Source organism: Anoplophora glabripennis, unplaced genomic scaffold, assembly GCF_000390285.2.
Source record: "Anoplophora glabripennis isolate ALB-LARVAE unplaced genomic scaffold, Agla_2.0 scaffold452, whole genome shotgun sequence".
NCBI lineage: Eukaryota > Metazoa > Arthropoda > Insecta > Coleoptera > Cerambycidae > Anoplophora > Anoplophora glabripennis.
In genome coordinates, this window is record NW_019416538.1 from 211,831 (window position 1) to 231,561 (window position 19,731).

Consider the following 19,731-nt stretch of genomic DNA (forward strand, 5'->3'; position numbering starts at 1 on the left):
TCCTGCTGCTAGCGATAGCCATGACGGTAATAGACGAACTGGAGAGTCATTTTAACAGCATAGTCAACATTTACCTGATCGCTCAAATGATATTCAGCATTTTCACCTTGAATATATTCCCCGCTAGGGCAAACATACTTTTAAAAGCGTACGGGAATTGCCACAAAGCCGAAAAAACTTTAAAGCGATTAGGTTTTAAACTCGATTATACGTTCATACATAAAATAACGCTCTACGGTTCACTTCTAATGATATTTTTCGCCAATATGAACCTAACACTATACATATTGTGGGAGAAAACCATATTCGACTTTCTTAAGTTCTGTTTCACGTACAGCTTCCCTTGCGCGGTATCAGTCATTCCCGTCTACCACTTCATATATCTGGGAATTTTGGTCCTACAAAGACTCAGATTAGTAAACAGCTATTTGTCAGAGGATTTCTCGTCGCTCACCAGAAAGCAAGTCGAGTTTAATCTGTGGGCCATAGCGAAAGTTCACTCGGAACTATGCAACGCAGTCAACAATGTTTTATACGCGTCAGCCTTCAGTATGGTCACTTTTTATTTTTTCACGTACCTACAATTTTCAGCTCTGTTGTTGGGAGCGATGAATATAGCTCACTTGACGTTTGATGTTGAAACATATATTTGGAATATGATATATATCGCCACAACGGTTGGTATCCTAGTTTTGGCCACAGTACTGAAGTACGAGGTTTGTAGCGTCGTTTCTAAGATTGGTACTGATTTGAACAATTTACTTCTAATATTTGTTTTTGCAGGCAACAAAAACCTCGTATACGCTCTGTGAACAAACGTCGACCTTCTTTGATGATTGTATAGGAACTAGGGTAAGATATAGACGAAAAATTAACCAATCATTCGTTTTTTTAATTATCTTCGCAGAGAAACACTCTTCTAATGCAACTGTTGCACCAAAAAGTTGATTTGAGGATCTTCGGACATTTTGAGGTGCATTTAAGCAGAGTTTTATCAGTAAGATGTGTTTTGATACTATAAATCAAAATATTTATGACAAATCTTTCGCAGGATCTGCAGGCTTTGGTGAATTTGTTGATGTTTGCCACACAATTTAGAAACTAAAGTAATGCAGCTAGAATTACATTAATTCTATACATATATTTGTAGTGCTTATTTTGATGTTTAATTAAATTCTAAGCATTTTTTAAATTTCCAAATAAAACAGTAATTCTACATACCTGCCTAGTTTGCTTTTTCGTCTCTGAAGAGTACTGATGAAATAGAGTCGACCATTAGATTACCATAAATACTGCTGCGTGTATAAAGTATTGCATATGCTCTAGATAAATTAAAATATAAAAAGTATTCTATTTTCTACTAAACGACTTCAAAAGAGAATAGTAATTAATTAATAAAACCTGGAATTGAATTGCATACAAAAGAGAAATCATGATTCATCTGACTTATTCCTTTGCCGTCATCAAGTTGAGATAAATGACGGAGTGTTCCACATTTCAACGAACTTCTGTTTTCAAGGGAAATTAAGAACTAGTTTATAATCAACTTCGACAAGCGAGCACACAAAATGTGTGGTTATGCCAGGAAAATGTTATTTATTAATTAAGACCAATCCCATATGCCCGTTTATTTTAAGTTTTATTTTTAGTTACGCTACAGTGCGTGTAGTTAACTATTCAGGTAAGTAGTTATGTTTTTTGGAATCCAATCTTGAGTTTTACTTATGAGCATCTTAACTAGATACTAAATTTTACAGTTCTGATAATTCATATTTATTGTATTTACTTGAAATTATCAAGTTGAGAGATAAGGATATGATTATGATTATTGTGACAAAATAAAATTGCAATATTTTAAATTACGTTAAAATGTCTCAAAGTACTATAATAAGGTAGAATAATTTTTTTGAAATAATTGAATGTTATTCTCTTAATGATTTTTTTTGTTTTAGTATGGACAATGATGAAGAAAATGGAGAAATCAACGAGCTTTCTCTCACAAGACCAAGTCTGGGGTCTGATGGTGACTATGACGATGAATTGGGAGTACCGGAAACCATTAAACTGGTCGATATGGGTGATGGGCCCGTTGCTATTGTAAACTCGGATGAGGAGTTGGAAAGTAATAATTATTAAATATTTGCATGTTAATCGAAACAAGCTGAAATGACGGTATCGTTAATTTTTTTTAACTATAAAACTTTTAATTTAAATGATGATTTTGACAGCTGAAAAATAAAATGTCAATGCCATTAACGAAATTCCTGTCAAATTCCTAAATTTTAAGTATCTTTCCAACACCATCAATAACAATGGAAGCAATAGGGTAAACAATTATGAAATTCTTTTTACAGATTCTCTTTATTCTTCGTGCAAAGTTACTAATTTAATGAACTATTGTGTTATGTAATGTAATTACATACATAGCTGCTACAGGTAGTTGTAATTTTAGGATGACAAACATATTTTCTTATAAAATTGTAAATTAAAGAGTTTTATAAGAATTAATTTTTAAAGATTAAAATATTTAAAAGTATGGACCGATCAAGATTTTCTTATTTATAAGAGGATTTTAAAAACCAAAGCTAACAAATTGGTAATAAATCTAATCAGTGAGGATATCTTATTTAATTTCTGTCTTAGAGCAGATTAGTTCGTGACGAGGTAAAAAAATTTTAGTATTAACTTCTTACGTCCTATATTTTCTTGGATTTTACCACTATATCTCTCCTGATTGCTCTTGAAATTCTCTAAATTCCTTCAAATTTCCCCAATCACCAATGATCGTGCAATATTATGCTAGTTTTCTTTTAGATGAACAAATCGATGGACTTCCTTATAACTGCATTCACAACTACAAGAAATTTAAGTCTTACCACCGAAATGTTTTTATACCAGGCATCGATATTAATGCGACGATTACGGATTATGAAAGGAACTTGACCACTCACATGCTTAATCCAAATTTGTAAGTCTATTTAATTTCAATCTACATAATGACAACACACTGAATTAATTGTTACATATTTGTTTCATGTCTTTTTTTAAAAATACTGTCACTACTAGAAATAGGTATGTTATTATTGTTTAAAAACTAAATAGTAAAAATAGACCATTCATAATTTTGTTGGCATTGAAATATCTACACAAAAATAACTGCTCTATACAACAACGTATAGAGTATTAAATTACGAGTTCAACGATGTATCACACTTGGGACAACCAATTTTATTAATAGTCAAAAAACGTCAATTTCATAATTTATTTAATTTTATCATGATTGCCATGAAAAACAAGTGAACGTTTTTAACGTCCAGCATATGTTTTTCATGGCAACTATGATTAAATTGGGGATTAAATTAAGTAAATTATGAGATCCTTAATAAAATTGATTCATTCAAGTGTGATATATCGTTGAACTCGTATTTTTATGCTCCAACCAATGGTTCTAAAATCCAACGGGATATCCATAAGAAAATAAATAATGTGGTTATAAAAATATGGAGATGTAGTAGTTCTGGACAATTTTATCAGTTTTTTTACGGTATTTTAGGAATGATTCAATTTATGTTCAATTCTTTTCAAAATCTCCATCTAGTAACATCTTTTTTAGGTACTCGATATCTTTAACGCATGGAAATTATACATGGGAGATCAAAAAAAGATATAAAGAGATACAAAACTTGCACCAACAATTGGTACTGTTTAGAACCAGTTTAAATATACCTTTCCCCAGTAAAACCCACAAAAATAAAAGGAAAAGTTTCAAAGAAAATGCCCCGGTTTCCCCTAAAGGAAAACGAAAAAGTGCCTTGCCAAGGTAAGAAACTTTTTTCCCCGTAAAATAACCGAGTTACGTTTTTTAAATTATGTTGCAGATTTCCGAAGAAACCAGAAATTCTAGTGAGTTTCGATCGTTTAGGAAATAGAATGAAGCAGATAGAAAGCTATCTCAACAACTTGCTCTCTATTACGATTTATCGGAATCATCCCGCCACTGTAAGTATCTCGAAAAAAATTAAACAAAATTATGAATTTAGCCGCTTATTACAGAATAACATTAGCTCTGTGGTAATCGTTGAAATACATATTCTGACAACTTTTTAGATAGAGTTTTTACAAGTGTCTCATTTATCGTTTATTAACGGATTAGGAATTAAGGGAAAAGAAGGCCTGGTGAAGAAGAAAACTGGAAGTACCTATGCCGGTTGTAACTGTTTTGGGTTTTACAACTGTTTCTGTTGCGTTAGGTAATGTTCTGACACCTTTCCTCTCGCTCTATTACTACCTACTACGTTTTACGTTCCATATCGTTTCAGGTGCCAACACATCTGCGGCATCATCTGCTCCCGTTGGGTAAAACGGTGGTTTTTCATAAAAGACACCTTTTTCGGCTACATAAACCCCGATACAGGCCGGGTGAATCGCGTGGTACTCTTCGACCAAGGCTTCGAGGTTGCCTCCGGGAGTTACGCCCTCGGGCTCCACACCGGGTTTCAAATTCAAACCCTAAGTCGTCAACTTACGATCAATTGCTGGACGAGGAGGAGGAGTAAAGAGTGGATCGAGGCCTTGAAAGAAGTCGCGGCCACATCTGGTGAGTAATAAACGAAACGCACAAAAAAAACATGTTTTAATCGACCGATCTACAGCTCGAGAGTTCATTAGTCCGAATCCGCACCATTCGTTCGCTCCCATCAGGACTAATATCACCGCGTCTTGGTTTGTCGACGGCGCCACCTACATGTCGGCTGTGGCAGACGCTATCGAGAGTGCTAAGGAGGAAGTGTTCATTACGGACTGGTGGCTGAGCCCCGAGATTTACCTGAAAAGGCCCGCCATCGTGGCCGACTATTGGCAGCTCGATAAATTATTGGAGAGGAAAGCGGTAAGTCCCGGAACTTTCTTGAAATGTCTCGCTAGTCAAAAATAGATTTTTTCCTTTGTAAAAATTATGAATTTATGCACAAGAATACTAAAAATGTTTTTAAAATGTTAAAGTTTTAGGGATGTCAAACTTTAAACTTGGTAATTTGACAGTTGACAGAGCTAAATGACAGAAATAAAGTAGGCAATGCTATGCTCAATTGTTTTAATAACTTATTTTTTATTGGTAGTAATTTGACAGTTGACAGAGCTAAATGACAGAAGTAAAGTAGACAATGCTACACTCAATTGTTTTAATAACTTATTTTTTATTGGTTGTTGCCTTGTTTGTATATTTACAGTTAGACAATCTGTCAAACTTAGGAAAGAGACTACTAGCGACACTCCTCAAACCTCCGACACCCTTATTTATAGTATAACGAGTGACGGGCATGTTTTGCGGGATCTAATTGCAAATATTTAACAAAAATCACTGCAATCAAGGCTACTGACTTAAGTTTTTCAACTGTGAATAGTCTTTAAAAAAATGTTACATTTTGTTTCATGTCTTTTTTTAAAAATACTGTCACGACTAGAAGTAGGTATGTTTAAAAACCAAATAGTAAAAACAGATCATTCATAATTTTGTTGGCATTGAAATATCTACACATAAATAACTGCTCTACACAACAACGTATAGAGTGTAAAATTATGAATTCAACGATGTATCACACTTGGGACCACCAATTTTATTAATAGTCAAAAAACTTTAATTTCATAACTCATTTAATTTTATCATGGTTGCCATGATAAACAAATGAACGTTTTTAACGTCCGGCATATGTTTTTCATGGCAACTATGATTAAATTGGGGATTAAATTAAATAAATTATGACATCGACGTTTTTGACTTAATAAAATCGATTGATTCAAGTGTGACATATCGTTGAACTCGTATTTTTATGCTCCATCCAATGGTTCTAAAATCTAACATGATATCCATAAGAAAATAAATAATGTGATTATAAAAAGATGGAGATGTAGTAGTTCTGGACAATTTTATCAGTTTTTTCATGGTATTTTAGGAATGATTCAATTTATGTTCAATTCTTTTCAAAATCTCCATCCAGTACCTTCGAAGAAATAAACAGAAAGTATAAATCCATATTTATTTCCTTCGTAGAAACAAGGAGTGAAAATTTACATCCTACTGTACAAAGAAGTAGAAATGGCACTGGGTTTAAACAGCTACTATAGCAAACAGAAGTTGATAACGGCATCGGAAAACATTAAAGTACTGAGGCATCCCGATCACGCGCGGGCTGGTATACTGTTGTGGGCCCACCATGAAAAAACGGTGGTCATAGATCAGACGTTTGCTTTCCTCGGCGGAATCGACTTGTGTTACGGCAGGTGGGACGACGATAAGCACAGGTACGTTTTGCATGTTTTCGTCGAGTTACAATCTATTAAATAAAAGCAATCAATCAAAATTAAAATATTATAATAACGGTGCCAAAATATTTCTTAACCTGATAAAATATTTAAAAAAAAATTGTAATGTGTCATTCATTTCGCATATTGTTCCAATTGTATCTTACAAATGCCCATTTCTATCTTTGCTTATCTTGTAAAAAAAAGGGAAGAAGACTGAGCTTACGTGGTTTGACTTCCCGTTATGTCTCGAGCGTGTCAGTGCTTGTCATAAGCGTACAAATGGCAAAAATCTGATAACAAATACATATAAACGAAACTTACAGACATATTTCCTTGCAGGTTAACTGATCTGGGTAGCATAACCCCGACGTTAGACGTGTCCACGTTGAAAAAAAAGTCTTCCAGCGTCCCAGGCGGCGATGTGATATACCCGATCCCCGTTCCGTATTACAAACAAACCCCCCTACCCGAAGTACAAGAACCGGATACGCCCACGCCTGAAGAGTCCTGTACGTTACCTCAGCTAGAACCCGGCGATGACCTCCTCATGCCTTGCAAGGCGCCCGACAAGGCGAAATTGAACACGCCCGACCCCGAACGGAAAAATTTGATGAACGACATCAAAGACACGATTAAAAATAAGGGCAAGGAACTGATACACTTGGTGTACAACCCGCACGAGAGCGAGGAGGGTACCGACCAGCCGGACACACCAGACGGGCCGGAAGTGTGTCAGAAAGATCTGCAAACGCCGGAACAAATCATCGAAAGTCTCGACGGTTCGGCTAAATTTTGGATCGGGAAGGACTACGTAAATTTCATAGTGAAGGATTTCACCAATCTGGACTCGCCGTTCGATGATTTTATAGATAGGGTCACGACGCCTAGGATGCCTTGGCACGATATGGGGGTTTGCGTGCAGGGGCCGGCGGCGAGGGACGTCTCGAGGCATTTTATTCAACGGTGGAACGCCACGAAGCTCGAGAAAGCCAAGAAGAACGACCTATACCCCTATTTGATGCCGAAGAGTTACGATAGATACGATACGTTGCCCGTTTACTTCCCGAATATGACGCACAAGGTGACGTGTCAGGTGAGTTTTTGGTTTTTCCTTTCGGTTTGTGTGGAATTATCTCGGTGGGCTTGCGTATGAAAATTTAGCTTTTAAAAAACACAGATAAATTTTTTTTGGCACTATTTTGACTATTTTTGATGGTAGTAAGTTTTGAATCGTTACAACCGTTGTACCAGCTGTATTCCAGTTCCAAAATAGTATACTGCAAGTCATATTTTTGATAAAATAATTTTTTGTATTTTCTGCATAGAAATTGTAATGTGCCGTTCATTTCGCATAGTGTTCCAATACTGTCAGCTTGCCTGCACACACTTGAAATATTCAATTGTTATTATTACCAGCCCTTATAGTCCAACCAAATTACACTTGAAGAAAAAAAAAATTGTTACCTAGACTTTTATAAATGGAAATGGTAAAAGGGCTTATAATAAACCTAAAAAAAAAGATGTGTGAGCAGGGGTGGCGGAGGGTTGATTTAGGGAGCTGAAAAGTTATGAAAATTTGATTTGTATAATTGGGATTTCTGGCGAAAGTTGACGATACAAAAGTTGTAGATATGCAAAAATCTACAACTCCTGTAGAGGTCACTTTTTACGATAACCTCAAAATTTCCGAGAAAAAAATGCGAAAAACAGTTATTTTTCGTTTTTTATTTCTCATTTCCACAAAAATAATTTAATTTTAACGAAACTTGGTGAAAGTATACCTTTCTGTGTCTTAAATAACCACAATTTTTTTTAGATAAAAAAATCAAGAAGTTTCTGAGATTTTCATTTTTTTCGTCCTAAAACACTTTCTTTTCAAAGAAAAATTCTGTAATCACAGTTCAAAAACATGCTCAAAATTGCAAAAAAATAAAAAAAAAGGACGCAACAGTGAATTTTTCAGTAATTTTTGATAATTTGTTTAAATTAAAAACCTAGCTAAAAACTTTTTAATTGATTTCAATAGTAATATCCTCTAATTCAGAATTAAAAATGACTCGATTTTGTCATAAAAATAGCAGCGACGTATTTAAAAAAATTAACCCGATAATGGCCCCTCGAAGACGAAACATCGGATTGCAAAAATGTTGACGCCATTATATAGAACGAAAAAAGTGGCATTGTAGATATGCAATTTATTTTAAAATTTATTTTCAAATAAAGCCAGAAAAAAATTAGATAATTTTGAAAAATTTCAGGTTTTCTGGATATCTCCGGAACTACCCGGAATTTTAAAACTTTCTGAACCGTATATTGTTAGGTATAAAAAAACACAACTTTTTTCTAATCTGAGCCACCCCGTATCTCTTACCGTTTCCTAGATCCTAATGCAATCCCATCCTTATCTTGGACACACTGTATATCTATGAATTCATCAAAATTTAAAAAAATAATCGATCCTATGAAAAAAAATTATTATTTATTTTATTTGTTCACTATTCGACTTATGTTTATAGCAATACTGTACAAAAATAAAGTTTTGGGTCAAGCAATGAGACAGTTTTTTTTGTATTTTTTCCGTACAATTGAAGGGTGTAGTTTTTGATTTTTCTTTAAATTTAAACAAATTATCAACAATTACTGAAAAATTCATTGTTGCAAGTAATTTTTTTTGCATTTTTGAGCATGTTTTTGAACTGTCATTACAGATTTTTGTATTTCACCAAAAAGTATATGTCAAAACGAAAAAAATGATTACCGGCAGAATTCTGTACGATGATTTTTCCAAGTAGAATTTTTCTTTGAAAAAAAAGTGTTTCAGGTCGAAAAAAAATTAATATCTCCGAAATTTCTTGATATTTTCATCTATAAAAATTTGTGGTTATTTAAGACAGAGAAAGGTATACTTTCACCAAGTTTTGTTAAAATTAAATTATTTTTGCGGAAACGAGAAATAAAAAACGAAAAATCAGAAAAAACCTGTTTTTCGCATTTTTCTCAGAAATTTTGAGGTTATGTTAAAAAGTGACCTCTACAAAAGTTGTAGATTTTTACATGATCTACAACTTTTGTATTGGATACTTTTTTGTTTGACGTCAACTTTCGCCAGAAATCCCAATGATACAATTTTTCATAGCTTTTCAACCCCCGAAATCAACCCTCCGCCGCCCTTGCTCACGCATTTATTTTTTTTTTTCGTTTATTATAAGCCCCTTTACCATTTCCACTCATAAAAGTCCAGGTAACAATTTTCTTTTTTTTTTCTCTCTAAGTAAAAAGTATTTTGTTTTCTAAATGTTTAAAAAATATATATGGATTTTTAATAACAAAAAAGTTACTAAACGCAAAATTGACTAAAATAATGGTTGTGACATCTAAAGTTACTAAAAACTTGGTACATGGAAACTTCTTTTTATTTCTAAATTTTTATTTTGACACGCATGCCCATTTACGCGAAATTACCATCGTTTCGGAATAATTAACTAATTTTATTCATTTCGCACATTTTTTTTGTGAAACTGGGAGATGCATTACATGTTCTGTCTTGTCTGTCCCATTCAGGTCCTTCGCAGTGTTAGTACATGGTCTTGTGGTTTTTTAGAGCCGGACACGGTAGAGCAGAGCATCCATGAGGCCTACATCGACACCATCACCAAGGCGCAGCACTACATCTACATAGAAAACCAGTTTTTCATAACGCTGCCCTTCAGGAACCCCAACGTCAGGAACCAGATCGCCGACGCCCTGTACAAGCGAATAGTGAGGGCGCACAAGTGAGTCCCGTCAGCTGTACTAAACTTTCATTTATTCTAACGCGATTTTAAAATTGCAGGTCCGGAGAGGTGTTCAGGGTGTTCGTGGTGTTGCCGCTCCTGCCCGGCTTCGAGGGGGAAGTCGGCGGGGCCTCTGGGACGTCCCTGCACGCCATAACTCACTGGAACTACTCGTCGATCTCACAGTAAGCGTTGAATCGGATCTGATCGAATTTTTTTCAAATGTTAATGTTCGGATTTCAGGGGCCAGGATGCTATCCTAAACAGGCTGAAAGGTGCCGGGATCGAGGACCCGTCCGAATACATAACGTTCTACGGTCTAAGGAACCACTCGACGTTAAACTCGGAACCGATAACCGAGCTCATATACGTCCATTCCAAGCTTATGATCGTCGACGACAAGATAGTCGTCTGCGGCTCCGCCAACATTAACGACAGGTCCCTCATAGGGAAACGGGACTCGGAAATCGCCGTCATCATAGAAGTAAACCACCGTTTTTTTTTAAAGCTCGACGCATCGCTAATCAAAAATTTTCCAGGACGAAGCCTTCGAAGATGGCATCATGAACGGCAAGTCCTTCCCGTGCGGGGAGTTCGCTGGTAGCCTGAGGAAGCATTTGTTCAAGGAGCACCTGGGTACCCTGGGGCAGGAAAACGAGGTGTTCGACCTGGACGTTACCGATCCGACGTCCGATTACTTCTATCGGGAGGTTTGGTACAAAACGGCAAGTCTCAACACGGAGTTTTACGAGAAGGTGTTCCACTGCTTGCCGACGGATTCGGTGCAGACCTTCGGCGACTTGAAGAAGAACCACGAGGAGAAGCCCCTGTGGGTAAACGAGTACTCGAGGGCGCAGAAAATGTTGGACAGCATCCAGGCAAGTGAAAAAAAAGTATATTCAAAAATGTGTTCTCACACCGTACCGTCGCTAAACGCTGAAATAAATAATTTTATGAGGTTTTAACGGTTATACACACTACGCAAGACGTTTCAGTAAATTCCAGTTTAAATATTACAGTAAAACTAAACTAAACGCTTCACTATACTGATTCTGTTTCGATTCCAGTAAAAACATGCTAGAAAGTCGCTTAAAACGAATAAAATAAAAACTAAAATAACGGTAACGATGGTCAAGGTCGTTGATACAATCACGAACTAAACACAGTGCTTTAAAATAATAGTAAGTTAATTCGTCACCGTCATTTCGTCACAATTCAGTGTTTTTGTGAAACATTTTAAGTAATTTGTTATTTTATTATTTGTAAATAATTTGAAAATAAATATTTATCAAAGTAGGTCTTAAATTAAACATTGCACTAACGCTAAAAAAAAAAATAATCTATAAGTATAATAAAAAATTATTGTAAAATGTGAAAATATTTCCTTTTTGAGACACACATTCAAATAATTTGTTTAATAATTCTCAGAATATTAAAAAATTTTGTAAAATACGTATTTCTTGAATTTAAAAACAAATAAATTTGGTTTTTTAATTTATTTTAGATATTAAACTAATTCAAATAAATTCAAAAAATTTTCTCAATGTCAACTCGTTCAAACACATAATTAATTTAACTAGATGGCCCTGGTCGTTGATATAGAGATTCACGAACTAAACACAGTGCTTTAAAAATAATAGTAAGTTAATTTGTCGCCATTTAATCAGTGTTTTTGTGACATTTTAAATAATTCCTTGTTATTTTATCATTCCTTCCATGTTTTTTATGCTCTGTGTCCGACGCCACTAACTTAAATACTTTTTTCTTTATTTTTGCACTCTTGATAATCGATATTATCGAAAATGCTGCCGACTTTTTTTAACAGACGCCAAATAATTTGGAAATAAATATTTTTCAATGTAGGTCTTAAATTAAACAATGCACTAACACAAAAAAATAAAGCAGTCCGTAAGTACAGTCGAAAATTATTGTAAAATGTGAAAAGATTTGTTACTTTTTGAGACACACATTCAAATAATTTGTTTAATAATTATCAGAATATTAGAAAATTTTATAAAATACATATCTTGGATTTTAAAAAAAATTTATTTGGGTTTTTATTTAATTTTAGAAATATTAAAATAATTCAAATAAATTCAAAAATTTTTCTCAAAATCAGCTTATCTACACACGTAATAATTAATTAAACTAGATGGCTGTGATCGTTGATATAGAGATTCACGAACTAAACACAGTGCTTTAAAAATAATAGTAAGTTTATTTGTCGCCGTTTACTCAAGTGTTTTTGTGAAAATTAGAACTAATTTCTCGTTATTTTATTATTCGTACAAGTTTTTTATGGTTTCTGCACGACTATTGACTAACTAAGAATTAATTTTCGCACTCTTGATAATCGATATTATCGAAAATGGTAGTGACTTTTTTAACAGCCACCAAATAAATAGTTTTCAAAGTAGATATTGAATTAAACAATGCCTATACGCACAAAAGAAATAAAGCAAACCGTAAGTATAATCGAAAATGATTGTAAAATATGAAGTCACTTTTTGAGGCACATACATTTAAATAATTTGTTAATAATTATCAAAATATTAAAAAAGTTTGTAAACTACATATCTCTTGGATTTTTAGAAAAATAAATCTGGTTTTACTTTATTTTAGAGTCGATATTAAACTAATTCAAATAAATTCAAAAATTTTTCTCAAAATCAGAGTTTCACGAACTAAACACAGTGCTTTAAAATAATAGTAAGTTTATTCGTCGCCGTTTAATCAGTGTTTTTGTGAAATATTTTAAATAATTTCTCATACATATTTTTATGCTGTTTGCCGGACTCTATTAACTTAAACATTTTTTTTAATTTCGCACTTGATAATTGATATTATTGAAAATGCTTCTAACTTTTTTTTTAACAGACACCAAATACGATCGATATAAATATTTATCAAAGTAAGTCTTAAATTAAACAATGCACTAACACTCAAAAAAAATAAAGCAGTCTGTAAGTACAATCGCAAATTATTATAAAATGTTAAAATATTTCCGGTAGGTACTTTTTGAGACACACACATTCAAATAATTTGTATAATAATTATTATCAAAATATCGAGGAAAGTTTATAAAATACATTCCTCCTGGTTTAGAATTAAGCTAATTCAAATAAATTCAAAAATTTTCCCCAAAATCAGCTTAATCGAACGATAATTAATAATTTTCTAAAATTAAAATTAAAAGTGATATATTTTAAATTTCAACTTGTTTTTAGGGTCATCTGGTCCTCTTCCCGCTGAATTTCTTGTGCAAAGAAAACCTGACGCCGGCAGCGAATTCCGTCGAGGGTTTGATGCCCACTGCTTTGTGGACGTAAACGTGCCTTCAAGTAAATATAATGCATACAATAATTTGTACGTTTCACGCAACTAAGCACTTCGCGCCAGTAGCAATTATGAATTTTATAAGAAAAAATCGACAATCATGAAAAGTCACTTAAAATTTATTTATTGTTAAAAAAATGTATCGAAAACCTTTAAAAAAAAATACTCTGCAGCTGTGAACTTATTAGGAAATACGCAAGGAATTAATTTTTGAAAAATATATAAACTTTGCCTTAAGAAAATTAAGTGCAATAATTTTTTAAATGTGTAGTTTTATCGTACGTATATTTTATATAATGTCTTTTAAATTTTTTTAAAATCGGCGGTCTTTGTATATGCTGATATTAATTACCCTAGTTTATGTACTTATGGTTACGCAACCGGTTACACTTAGGAATAAGAATACTAGATGGCGACACTCCCAAAAATTCCCTATCACACTCATACACGGTGGTGCAACAAAAGTACCTTCACGATTTTAAATTAAAAAAAGCATATGAAAAGTTAAGTAAATTTCAAACTCAGAATATTAAGTGCGTTCCTTGAAGTTTTTTTTCAATATTTATGAAAAATTATGACAAATACGAGCAAATCTCTCGCCTATTATTCACTCTAATTTGTTCCAAGCATTGCGGCTTGTTCGCATAAACCGTTCCTTTCAGCCAAATCAAACTCGAAGAAAATAATCTGCGGCAGTGAGATCTGGAGATCTTGGGGGCCATCTCAATTCCCCGTTTCTGGAAATGTATCCCCAAAAGAGCAATTGTGGCTCTGGTAGTATGGGCAGCGGCATCCTCTTGTTACCAGTAGCGTTAATCTTCTTGTCGTGGTAGCAGCATTTCCCTGTATCGATCTCCAATTACCGATAGTGTTTGATCAAAATTGGGTGCGATTATTCTTTGGGCTGAATTATCGCCATTTGATCCCTAGCTGCAAAGAACGTCTTCATGAACACTTTCCCGATCACGTTGAATATTTTCAACGGATCTTGCCGTTCGCGGTCTTCCCCCCCTTCGTCGTGTCCTACTGATCGTGTCTCTTCAAATTTGGCCGCAAGTTGCAATGTCGTACGGTTAGAAGGAGCATAACTGACATTAAAATATCGTCGAGAGTAGGAGTAGTGCTTCTTCCGTTTTCCAAATAAAAAGTTACGATTTTTGTTTTTTCTGCAGGCGTTTATCGCTGCACATCGAAACTCCTAAGTATTTATTTTAATCAAAAAAAAAAGAAACCCATTCCAGAAAGAATTATTGAAATTAAAAATCATAATGGTGCTTTTGACAGTGGCGCCATCTAGTATTCTTATTCCTAAGTTTGACAGGTAGTCTAACTGTAGATATGCAAAGAAGGCTATGGCTTGATAACCTCAAAATATGCTTGTGCCTCTAAATGAATGGATATTAATAATGTTATTTAATTTTCTAATTCGTGGTCTGTATTAACAATTTTTATGCATCAAATGTAAGGTCAGTGCGCCGTTTTTCGACCGGTAGATTTTTTTTTACTTAATTTTAATTTTTGACCAAAAATTTGTATTTTCTGATGTAAAAATAAGGTTTCCGAAGAGAAAAACAATTGAAACTCATTTTTTACCTGTTTTCCACTAACCGTTGCTCGATATCAACCATAAATATTCCCATGACAACAAAGTATAAAAATCTTTTTGCGGAATTTTTTCTATGACATTTTTCTTTATTTTTTGTGACCATTAAGGTGGCGGTTACTTATTTCTGCTCGAGTTTTACAAAATTTGGCGAAATCTGATACTGGTTGATAAGCGACACAGTGACCCTACGCCTAAATATTTGTATTTTTTATTATTTTACACATCCGTTCCTATTTTAACGTTAAATAACATTTTTACGCCACCTAAGTACATTTTAACTTTAGACGTTAAATATTTTTAACGAAATATTACCGTTCCACCATACATCCCTTCCAGTTCCACGATTACATTGCATTTAAACCTTTTTTTTATAGATATACACCATGTATTTATTTTTTTATAACACAACTCTATATTTGCAATACAAACTTCCATGTACATATATTTAGCTTTACCAGTATTAGTTGTTACTTAAACAGAGATATTTTATTAATAAACGATCTCCACATCACAATTTTCGTTATTAATTATTAATGTGCCGCTCTACAGTAACGGTGGTTCGGATTGTCGCGGTTGTGTCTAGGAGTGGGGGGAGAAACGTAAGAGTAGTGGCAGTGCGCGTGCGTCGGTACGAATCTAGCATGCCGACGTGCTGCTTCGAACAAAATTGCCAGGTCCGTTATCAATACGAAGCGGCAATTTTAAATGTTCAACGAAATAAATTCGATTTAAAGCAACTAATATTTATTGTTTGTCGCTTGCGCCAATCAAATTTGTTCGAGTCGCACCTATTTTGTTGATAAATATTTATGGTGTTATTGATGGGTACGACAATCACCAGGTGTTACAAAACAATTATTTAATTAAACAAATAAAAAGTATGTCAATTAGATACGCGTACACATCATTAAATATGCATTATTTCCTTATTTAATTGTATACTAACAATAATTCAACTGTATTCAACGCTGAGGGCGTCAGCTGCCTAAGAGGTGGCCTAATTACCCTTGATCGTACCAATTAGTTCAATGGTCCAACTACAGGGAGATCTAGAATGATTGAACGTAGTATTTTTTTTCGCTACAGTTGGTAACACCGTTACTGATGCATTGCTGCCATTATCTAGAACACAAATCTAGTGTGCGTAGTATGCGTGGTCCTTAAAATGGCCGATTTTACTAAAGTCACACTGGCAACACTGATTTCAGCTCTAAAAAAATATCAAGCCACCCCTTCTAGTATTTGTGACGGTATTTTGAGTAGTATGGAAATTGGCTTAATAAATTTAAACCATGGATTTCTCGAGGGAGGGTTTTGATCCAGCTCAGCACAGCATCTCTTCTAACTGGACCTAGATAGCGTTAATTTATCTTATCTGTATGTTATTTTTATCCAAGCGGGTAAATACAGTGCCATGACAATACTTTTTATGCAATGTTAAGTTCAAGGTCAAATAACAAGACGTAACGAGGTTTTAGTCCAGTCAAAATAAAAGGAATAAGGGATCACTTTTTTAAGATACCCAGTTAACATACAATCAGTTAACAGTTAACTTTTAAGATAATGAATTATGTAAAAGGAGGTATTAAGTTGTTTTTGTAATAAAAAACATCTAAATTCCTTACGAGTGCTTGATTATTTTTTTATTAAGTGCCTGTAACTACTCAAGTTCAATGATAATTATGAATTTTCCTTATTTCTATCAAAACTGATTATTTCTAGCACAGTAGCACAAAACAGTACGGTCAAGGTAAAAGTACATGGTAGGTATCTTATTTTTAGCCACTTTTTTTTTGGGAAACCTAATTAATCAAATAAAAAATTATCCTTTCCTGGTTATCTCTGCAAGAAGTTGAAGTTTCTATCGTGGTGTGAACTAAGCGCATGTGGTGACGTCACTTGAGAAAAAGATAACCCTACCAAATACGATCATTAGTGTAATACATAGATGGTCATATATTCCGCCATCAATGACTTTAATGGCCCATTTATTGCTGGGACATTCTTCAAATTTCAAACTTGACAAAATGGTTAAGATTATAATTACGTTTAGACTGTACACACTTAAACTGACTAGAGAAATAACTCCTTAAATATTATTCAAACCTTTATTACTGGAGTGAGCATTTTTTTTCGTATCGATTAATATACGAAACAATTTATTTGACAATACATAACCTAAAATTTTAATCTATAGCAGTAATTAAATCTGGATAGTCTTTAGATGATATAATTAGCAATAAATAAAAATTGGATAAATTGGAATAATTAAACACCCTAATAAATGTTGGAATGCAAAAAAAAACTGGTTTTCAATAGACTTCTGTGCAATTTCTTCAGTATTACCGATCTGCTAGGAAAGTATCACTGAGACGTTTATTTCAAAAACTTTTGTTTAATAAACAGGCAACGCCACGGAGCATCGATAATGCATTATTCAAATGTGGACGAGCATTGCAGCGGATGCGCATAAGTTATCCCATTTAAAAGTTCCGCTGAGCTCGACGTCCAATTAAAACAATCGCGTCCATAGGTGCTATTATTAATTAAGAGTTTAAAAAATCATACACTTTCAATGAATGCAACGGGAGTGCAAGCAGATGTCATTACCCGCAACTGGTCAAGTAAATTATGTAATTGTTGAGCGGCCAATGAACGTCGTATGCACCAGCGCAGAGTGGGGGCCGTGACGTCGCAGTGCACACAACCCCGGACCCCGCGCGGCGGCCGCGCGCCGCCGCGTTCACGTCGAGTGCGACAGTGTGTTCTCAAAATGGCAGACGGGTTGTGCACGGGTGATCCGATCGGCGATGTAATCGAAAAGACAGTTATGAAAGACTTCAATAATGTTATGGCATGTGAGACAAATGACAGTGTGAATGATGTTCCGTGTAAGAAAGTGAATAGCTTTTATATTGCGAGTGCGAGTGATAAGTTATTTAATAAGTTGTGTGATGATAACGATGGATCCAAACATGAGGGATTCTTGCCTTGCGAGGACGATTGTAGAAAAAAGAGATGCGTTGACCGATACGACAGCTCTGAATCTTCAGACAGGTGGGTCTATTGTTTATTTATTACGAATTTACTTTCTAAAGCCGGCGTTCCATTCAGCAATAGCAATTTGGGAGGTTTTGCAACGCTTACACGGTCATTGCCGTGGCCTTTACCTTAACCGAATAGTGCAAATCGAAAACGAGAGTGCACTGGTTTTTTTTAACTGGTCATACTTTCGCGATTACTACATACTTGTTTGGAGTCAATGACATTTTATTCGCCGCGTAGGTATTCCTCGCACGATCCTCGCCGTTTTCAATTGCATCCTTTGTGTATGCACTTTTTGCTGCTATCGGCCTGCACTCTACTAGTAGACTCCGCAACGAGTTTCGAGTTTTTCTTTTATTTTCCCTGCTATCACGAACCTGCTCCGTACATGCCTAATTCCGTTTCCAATTAGATTTGTGATCGCATTTCCACGTTAAATCGGACACACAGAGTGAATATTGGAGCCAATAACCGTGAATATGAATGGATTTGGCCTTGATTGTTTCAATTTAAAGGGCTAACGAGCGGAAGAGACTCTTGATTAAATAATTTCAACTTACGATGTCCCCGGGAACCCACAAATTTCCCAGATTTTGTAGTACCTTTCTTTAACAGACCTACCTTTATTATAAAGACTAATTATTTGACCGGAAAATGTGCCATGTTCGGTTTAGAAAACAATCCAAAATTATACATTTCGATAATTTAAAATTAGAACGTGAAAAATCAAATGATTTTCGTTGTTTCACCAACCATCTACAGTAGTTTTCTCATTTCGAAATACATCATGTTGCCTTTCTAGTTTTACAAAGAATTATCTGTTTGTTTATTATCTTCCCATTATTTACGTTTGATTTCACTCGAGCTTTTACACCTACTTACAATCTAGTCGTGTGTTTATTTACCCAAACAAACGACAATCAAAACCTGTTTCTAAAAACGTTTTTTAATATAATTCAGGACATTTTTTCGTGCTTCTGTCAGACTTTACTTAATTTTAAGTTGTAATGAATAAATTAGATTCATTTTAAGCACTTATATTTCACTACTTTAATTTTCTTATAGACGCTTTCTTAATTTTGAACTGAAACAAGTACCATAACCTAAAACTATTGGATTCAAAGCATAGAGACAATAACTTTTTTAACATAATAGGCCATGGAAATAAAAGCCGTACCTACGGTGGCCATCATGAGAAACTACATTGAATAACAGTGAACAGTTTACGTTTTAGTTAGGTAATAATGGTGTACAGTGCGTTATTTTTGTGGTACAATCAGAATGCATTGGTTTTGGACCTTGCTCACAGGTATGTTGTACTTCATTTCACTTTGTCCATCCTCGAAAGTTTCTCACACACACACACACACACACAAACGTGCATACGTGACGGGGGTATCTTGACTGTTCCTCTTATCACTCAGGCATTTAACCATTATAACTGGTTTTGCTGATTAACAGCTTTCCGCGCATAATCTATAAATCTCTAAAACCGTGATTACGTAAATTCTAATAGCTTCCTTTCAAGATAAATTTCAGAGTCATCGAATCGTAGGAGGACAGGTAGATATTGGTAAAATTTTAAACTAGGGAATCCGGTAAGTAAACACTAGGTGACGTGTGTCCGATTGTTATATAAAATATGAGTCTCTATTGTGATGGGGAGAT

The 19,731-nt window shown here is 34.4% G+C and overlaps 3 protein-coding genes across 4 annotated transcripts in view; all 3 read left to right on the plus strand.

Annotated features, from left to right (window-relative positions):
* Window positions 1-562: 562 nt before the first annotated feature.
* Window positions 563-1,120, plus strand: LOC108912504. Its single transcript, XM_018717742.1, has 4 exons — window positions 563-716; window positions 784-852; window positions 908-997; window positions 1,052-1,120. Exons 1-4 carry the CDS (start codon window positions 609-611, stop codon window positions 1,103-1,105), a joined length of 321 nt encoding a protein of 106 aa, XP_018573258.1. The 5' UTR covers window positions 563-608; the 3' UTR covers window positions 1,106-1,120.
* Window positions 1,121-1,412: 292 nt separating this feature from the next.
* LOC108912508 (phospholipase D2) lies at window positions 1,413-13,904 on the plus strand. Of its 2 annotated transcripts, none has more exons than XM_018717747.1 (15): window positions 1,413-1,681; window positions 1,953-2,122; window positions 2,815-2,968; window positions 3,614-3,820; window positions 3,879-3,999; window positions 4,108-4,250; window positions 4,320-4,597; window positions 4,653-4,888; window positions 6,050-6,300; window positions 6,643-7,396; window positions 9,865-10,076; window positions 10,136-10,261; window positions 10,320-10,560; window positions 10,616-10,954; window positions 13,304-13,904. In XM_018717747.1, the coding sequence occupies exons 2-15, from the start codon at window positions 1,954-1,956 to the stop codon at window positions 13,403-13,405; spliced, it is 3,333 nt and encodes a 1,110-aa protein (XP_018573263.1). In that variant the 5' UTR covers window positions 1,413-1,681; window position 1,953; the 3' UTR covers window positions 13,406-13,904. The 2 variants fall into 2 exon arrangements, with proteins under 2 accessions (XP_018573263.1, XP_018573262.1); XM_018717746.1 differs by lacking the exon at window positions 1,413-1,681 and adding an exon at window positions 1,851-1,892.
* Window positions 13,905-17,812: 3,908 nt separating this feature from the next.
* The window catches only part of LOC111691686, a 150,131-nt gene continuing 148,212 nt past the window's right edge, over window positions 17,813-19,731 (plus strand). The window contains exon 1 of the mRNA XM_023454899.1: window positions 17,813-18,075. Within this exon, the coding sequence (XP_023310667.1) occupies window positions 17,849-18,075 (227 nt within the window). The 5' untranslated portion in view covers window positions 17,813-17,848. The remainder of the gene's footprint in view (window positions 18,076-19,731) is intronic.

What these genes read in the sequence shown, in the direction of transcription:
- LOC108912504 (XM_018717742.1), top strand. Translation starts at nt 609, where the DNA reads ATGAATATAGCTCACTTGACGTTTGATGTTGAAACATATATTTGGAAT. An exon ending in CCACAGTACTGAAGTACGAG is followed by an intron (nt 717 to 783) that starts GTTTGTAGCGTC and finishes TTGTTTTTGCAG; the next exon opens with GCAACAAAAACCTCGTATAC. An exon ending in ATGATTGTATAGGAACTAGG is followed by an intron (nt 853 to 907) that starts GTAAGATATAGA and finishes TTATCTTCGCAG; the next exon opens with AGAAACACTCTTCTAATGCA.
- LOC108912508 (XM_018717746.1), top strand. Translation starts at nt 1,870, where the DNA reads ATGTCTCAAAGTACTATAATAAG. An exon ending in CGAAAAAGTGCCTTGCCAAG is followed by an intron (nt 3,821 to 3,878) that starts GTAAGAAACTTT and finishes ATTATGTTGCAG; the next exon opens with ATTTCCGAAGAAACCAGAAA. An exon ending in ATCGGAATCATCCCGCCACT is followed by an intron (nt 4,000 to 4,107) that starts GTAAGTATCTCG and finishes ACAACTTTTTAG; the next exon opens with ATAGAGTTTTTACAAGTGTC.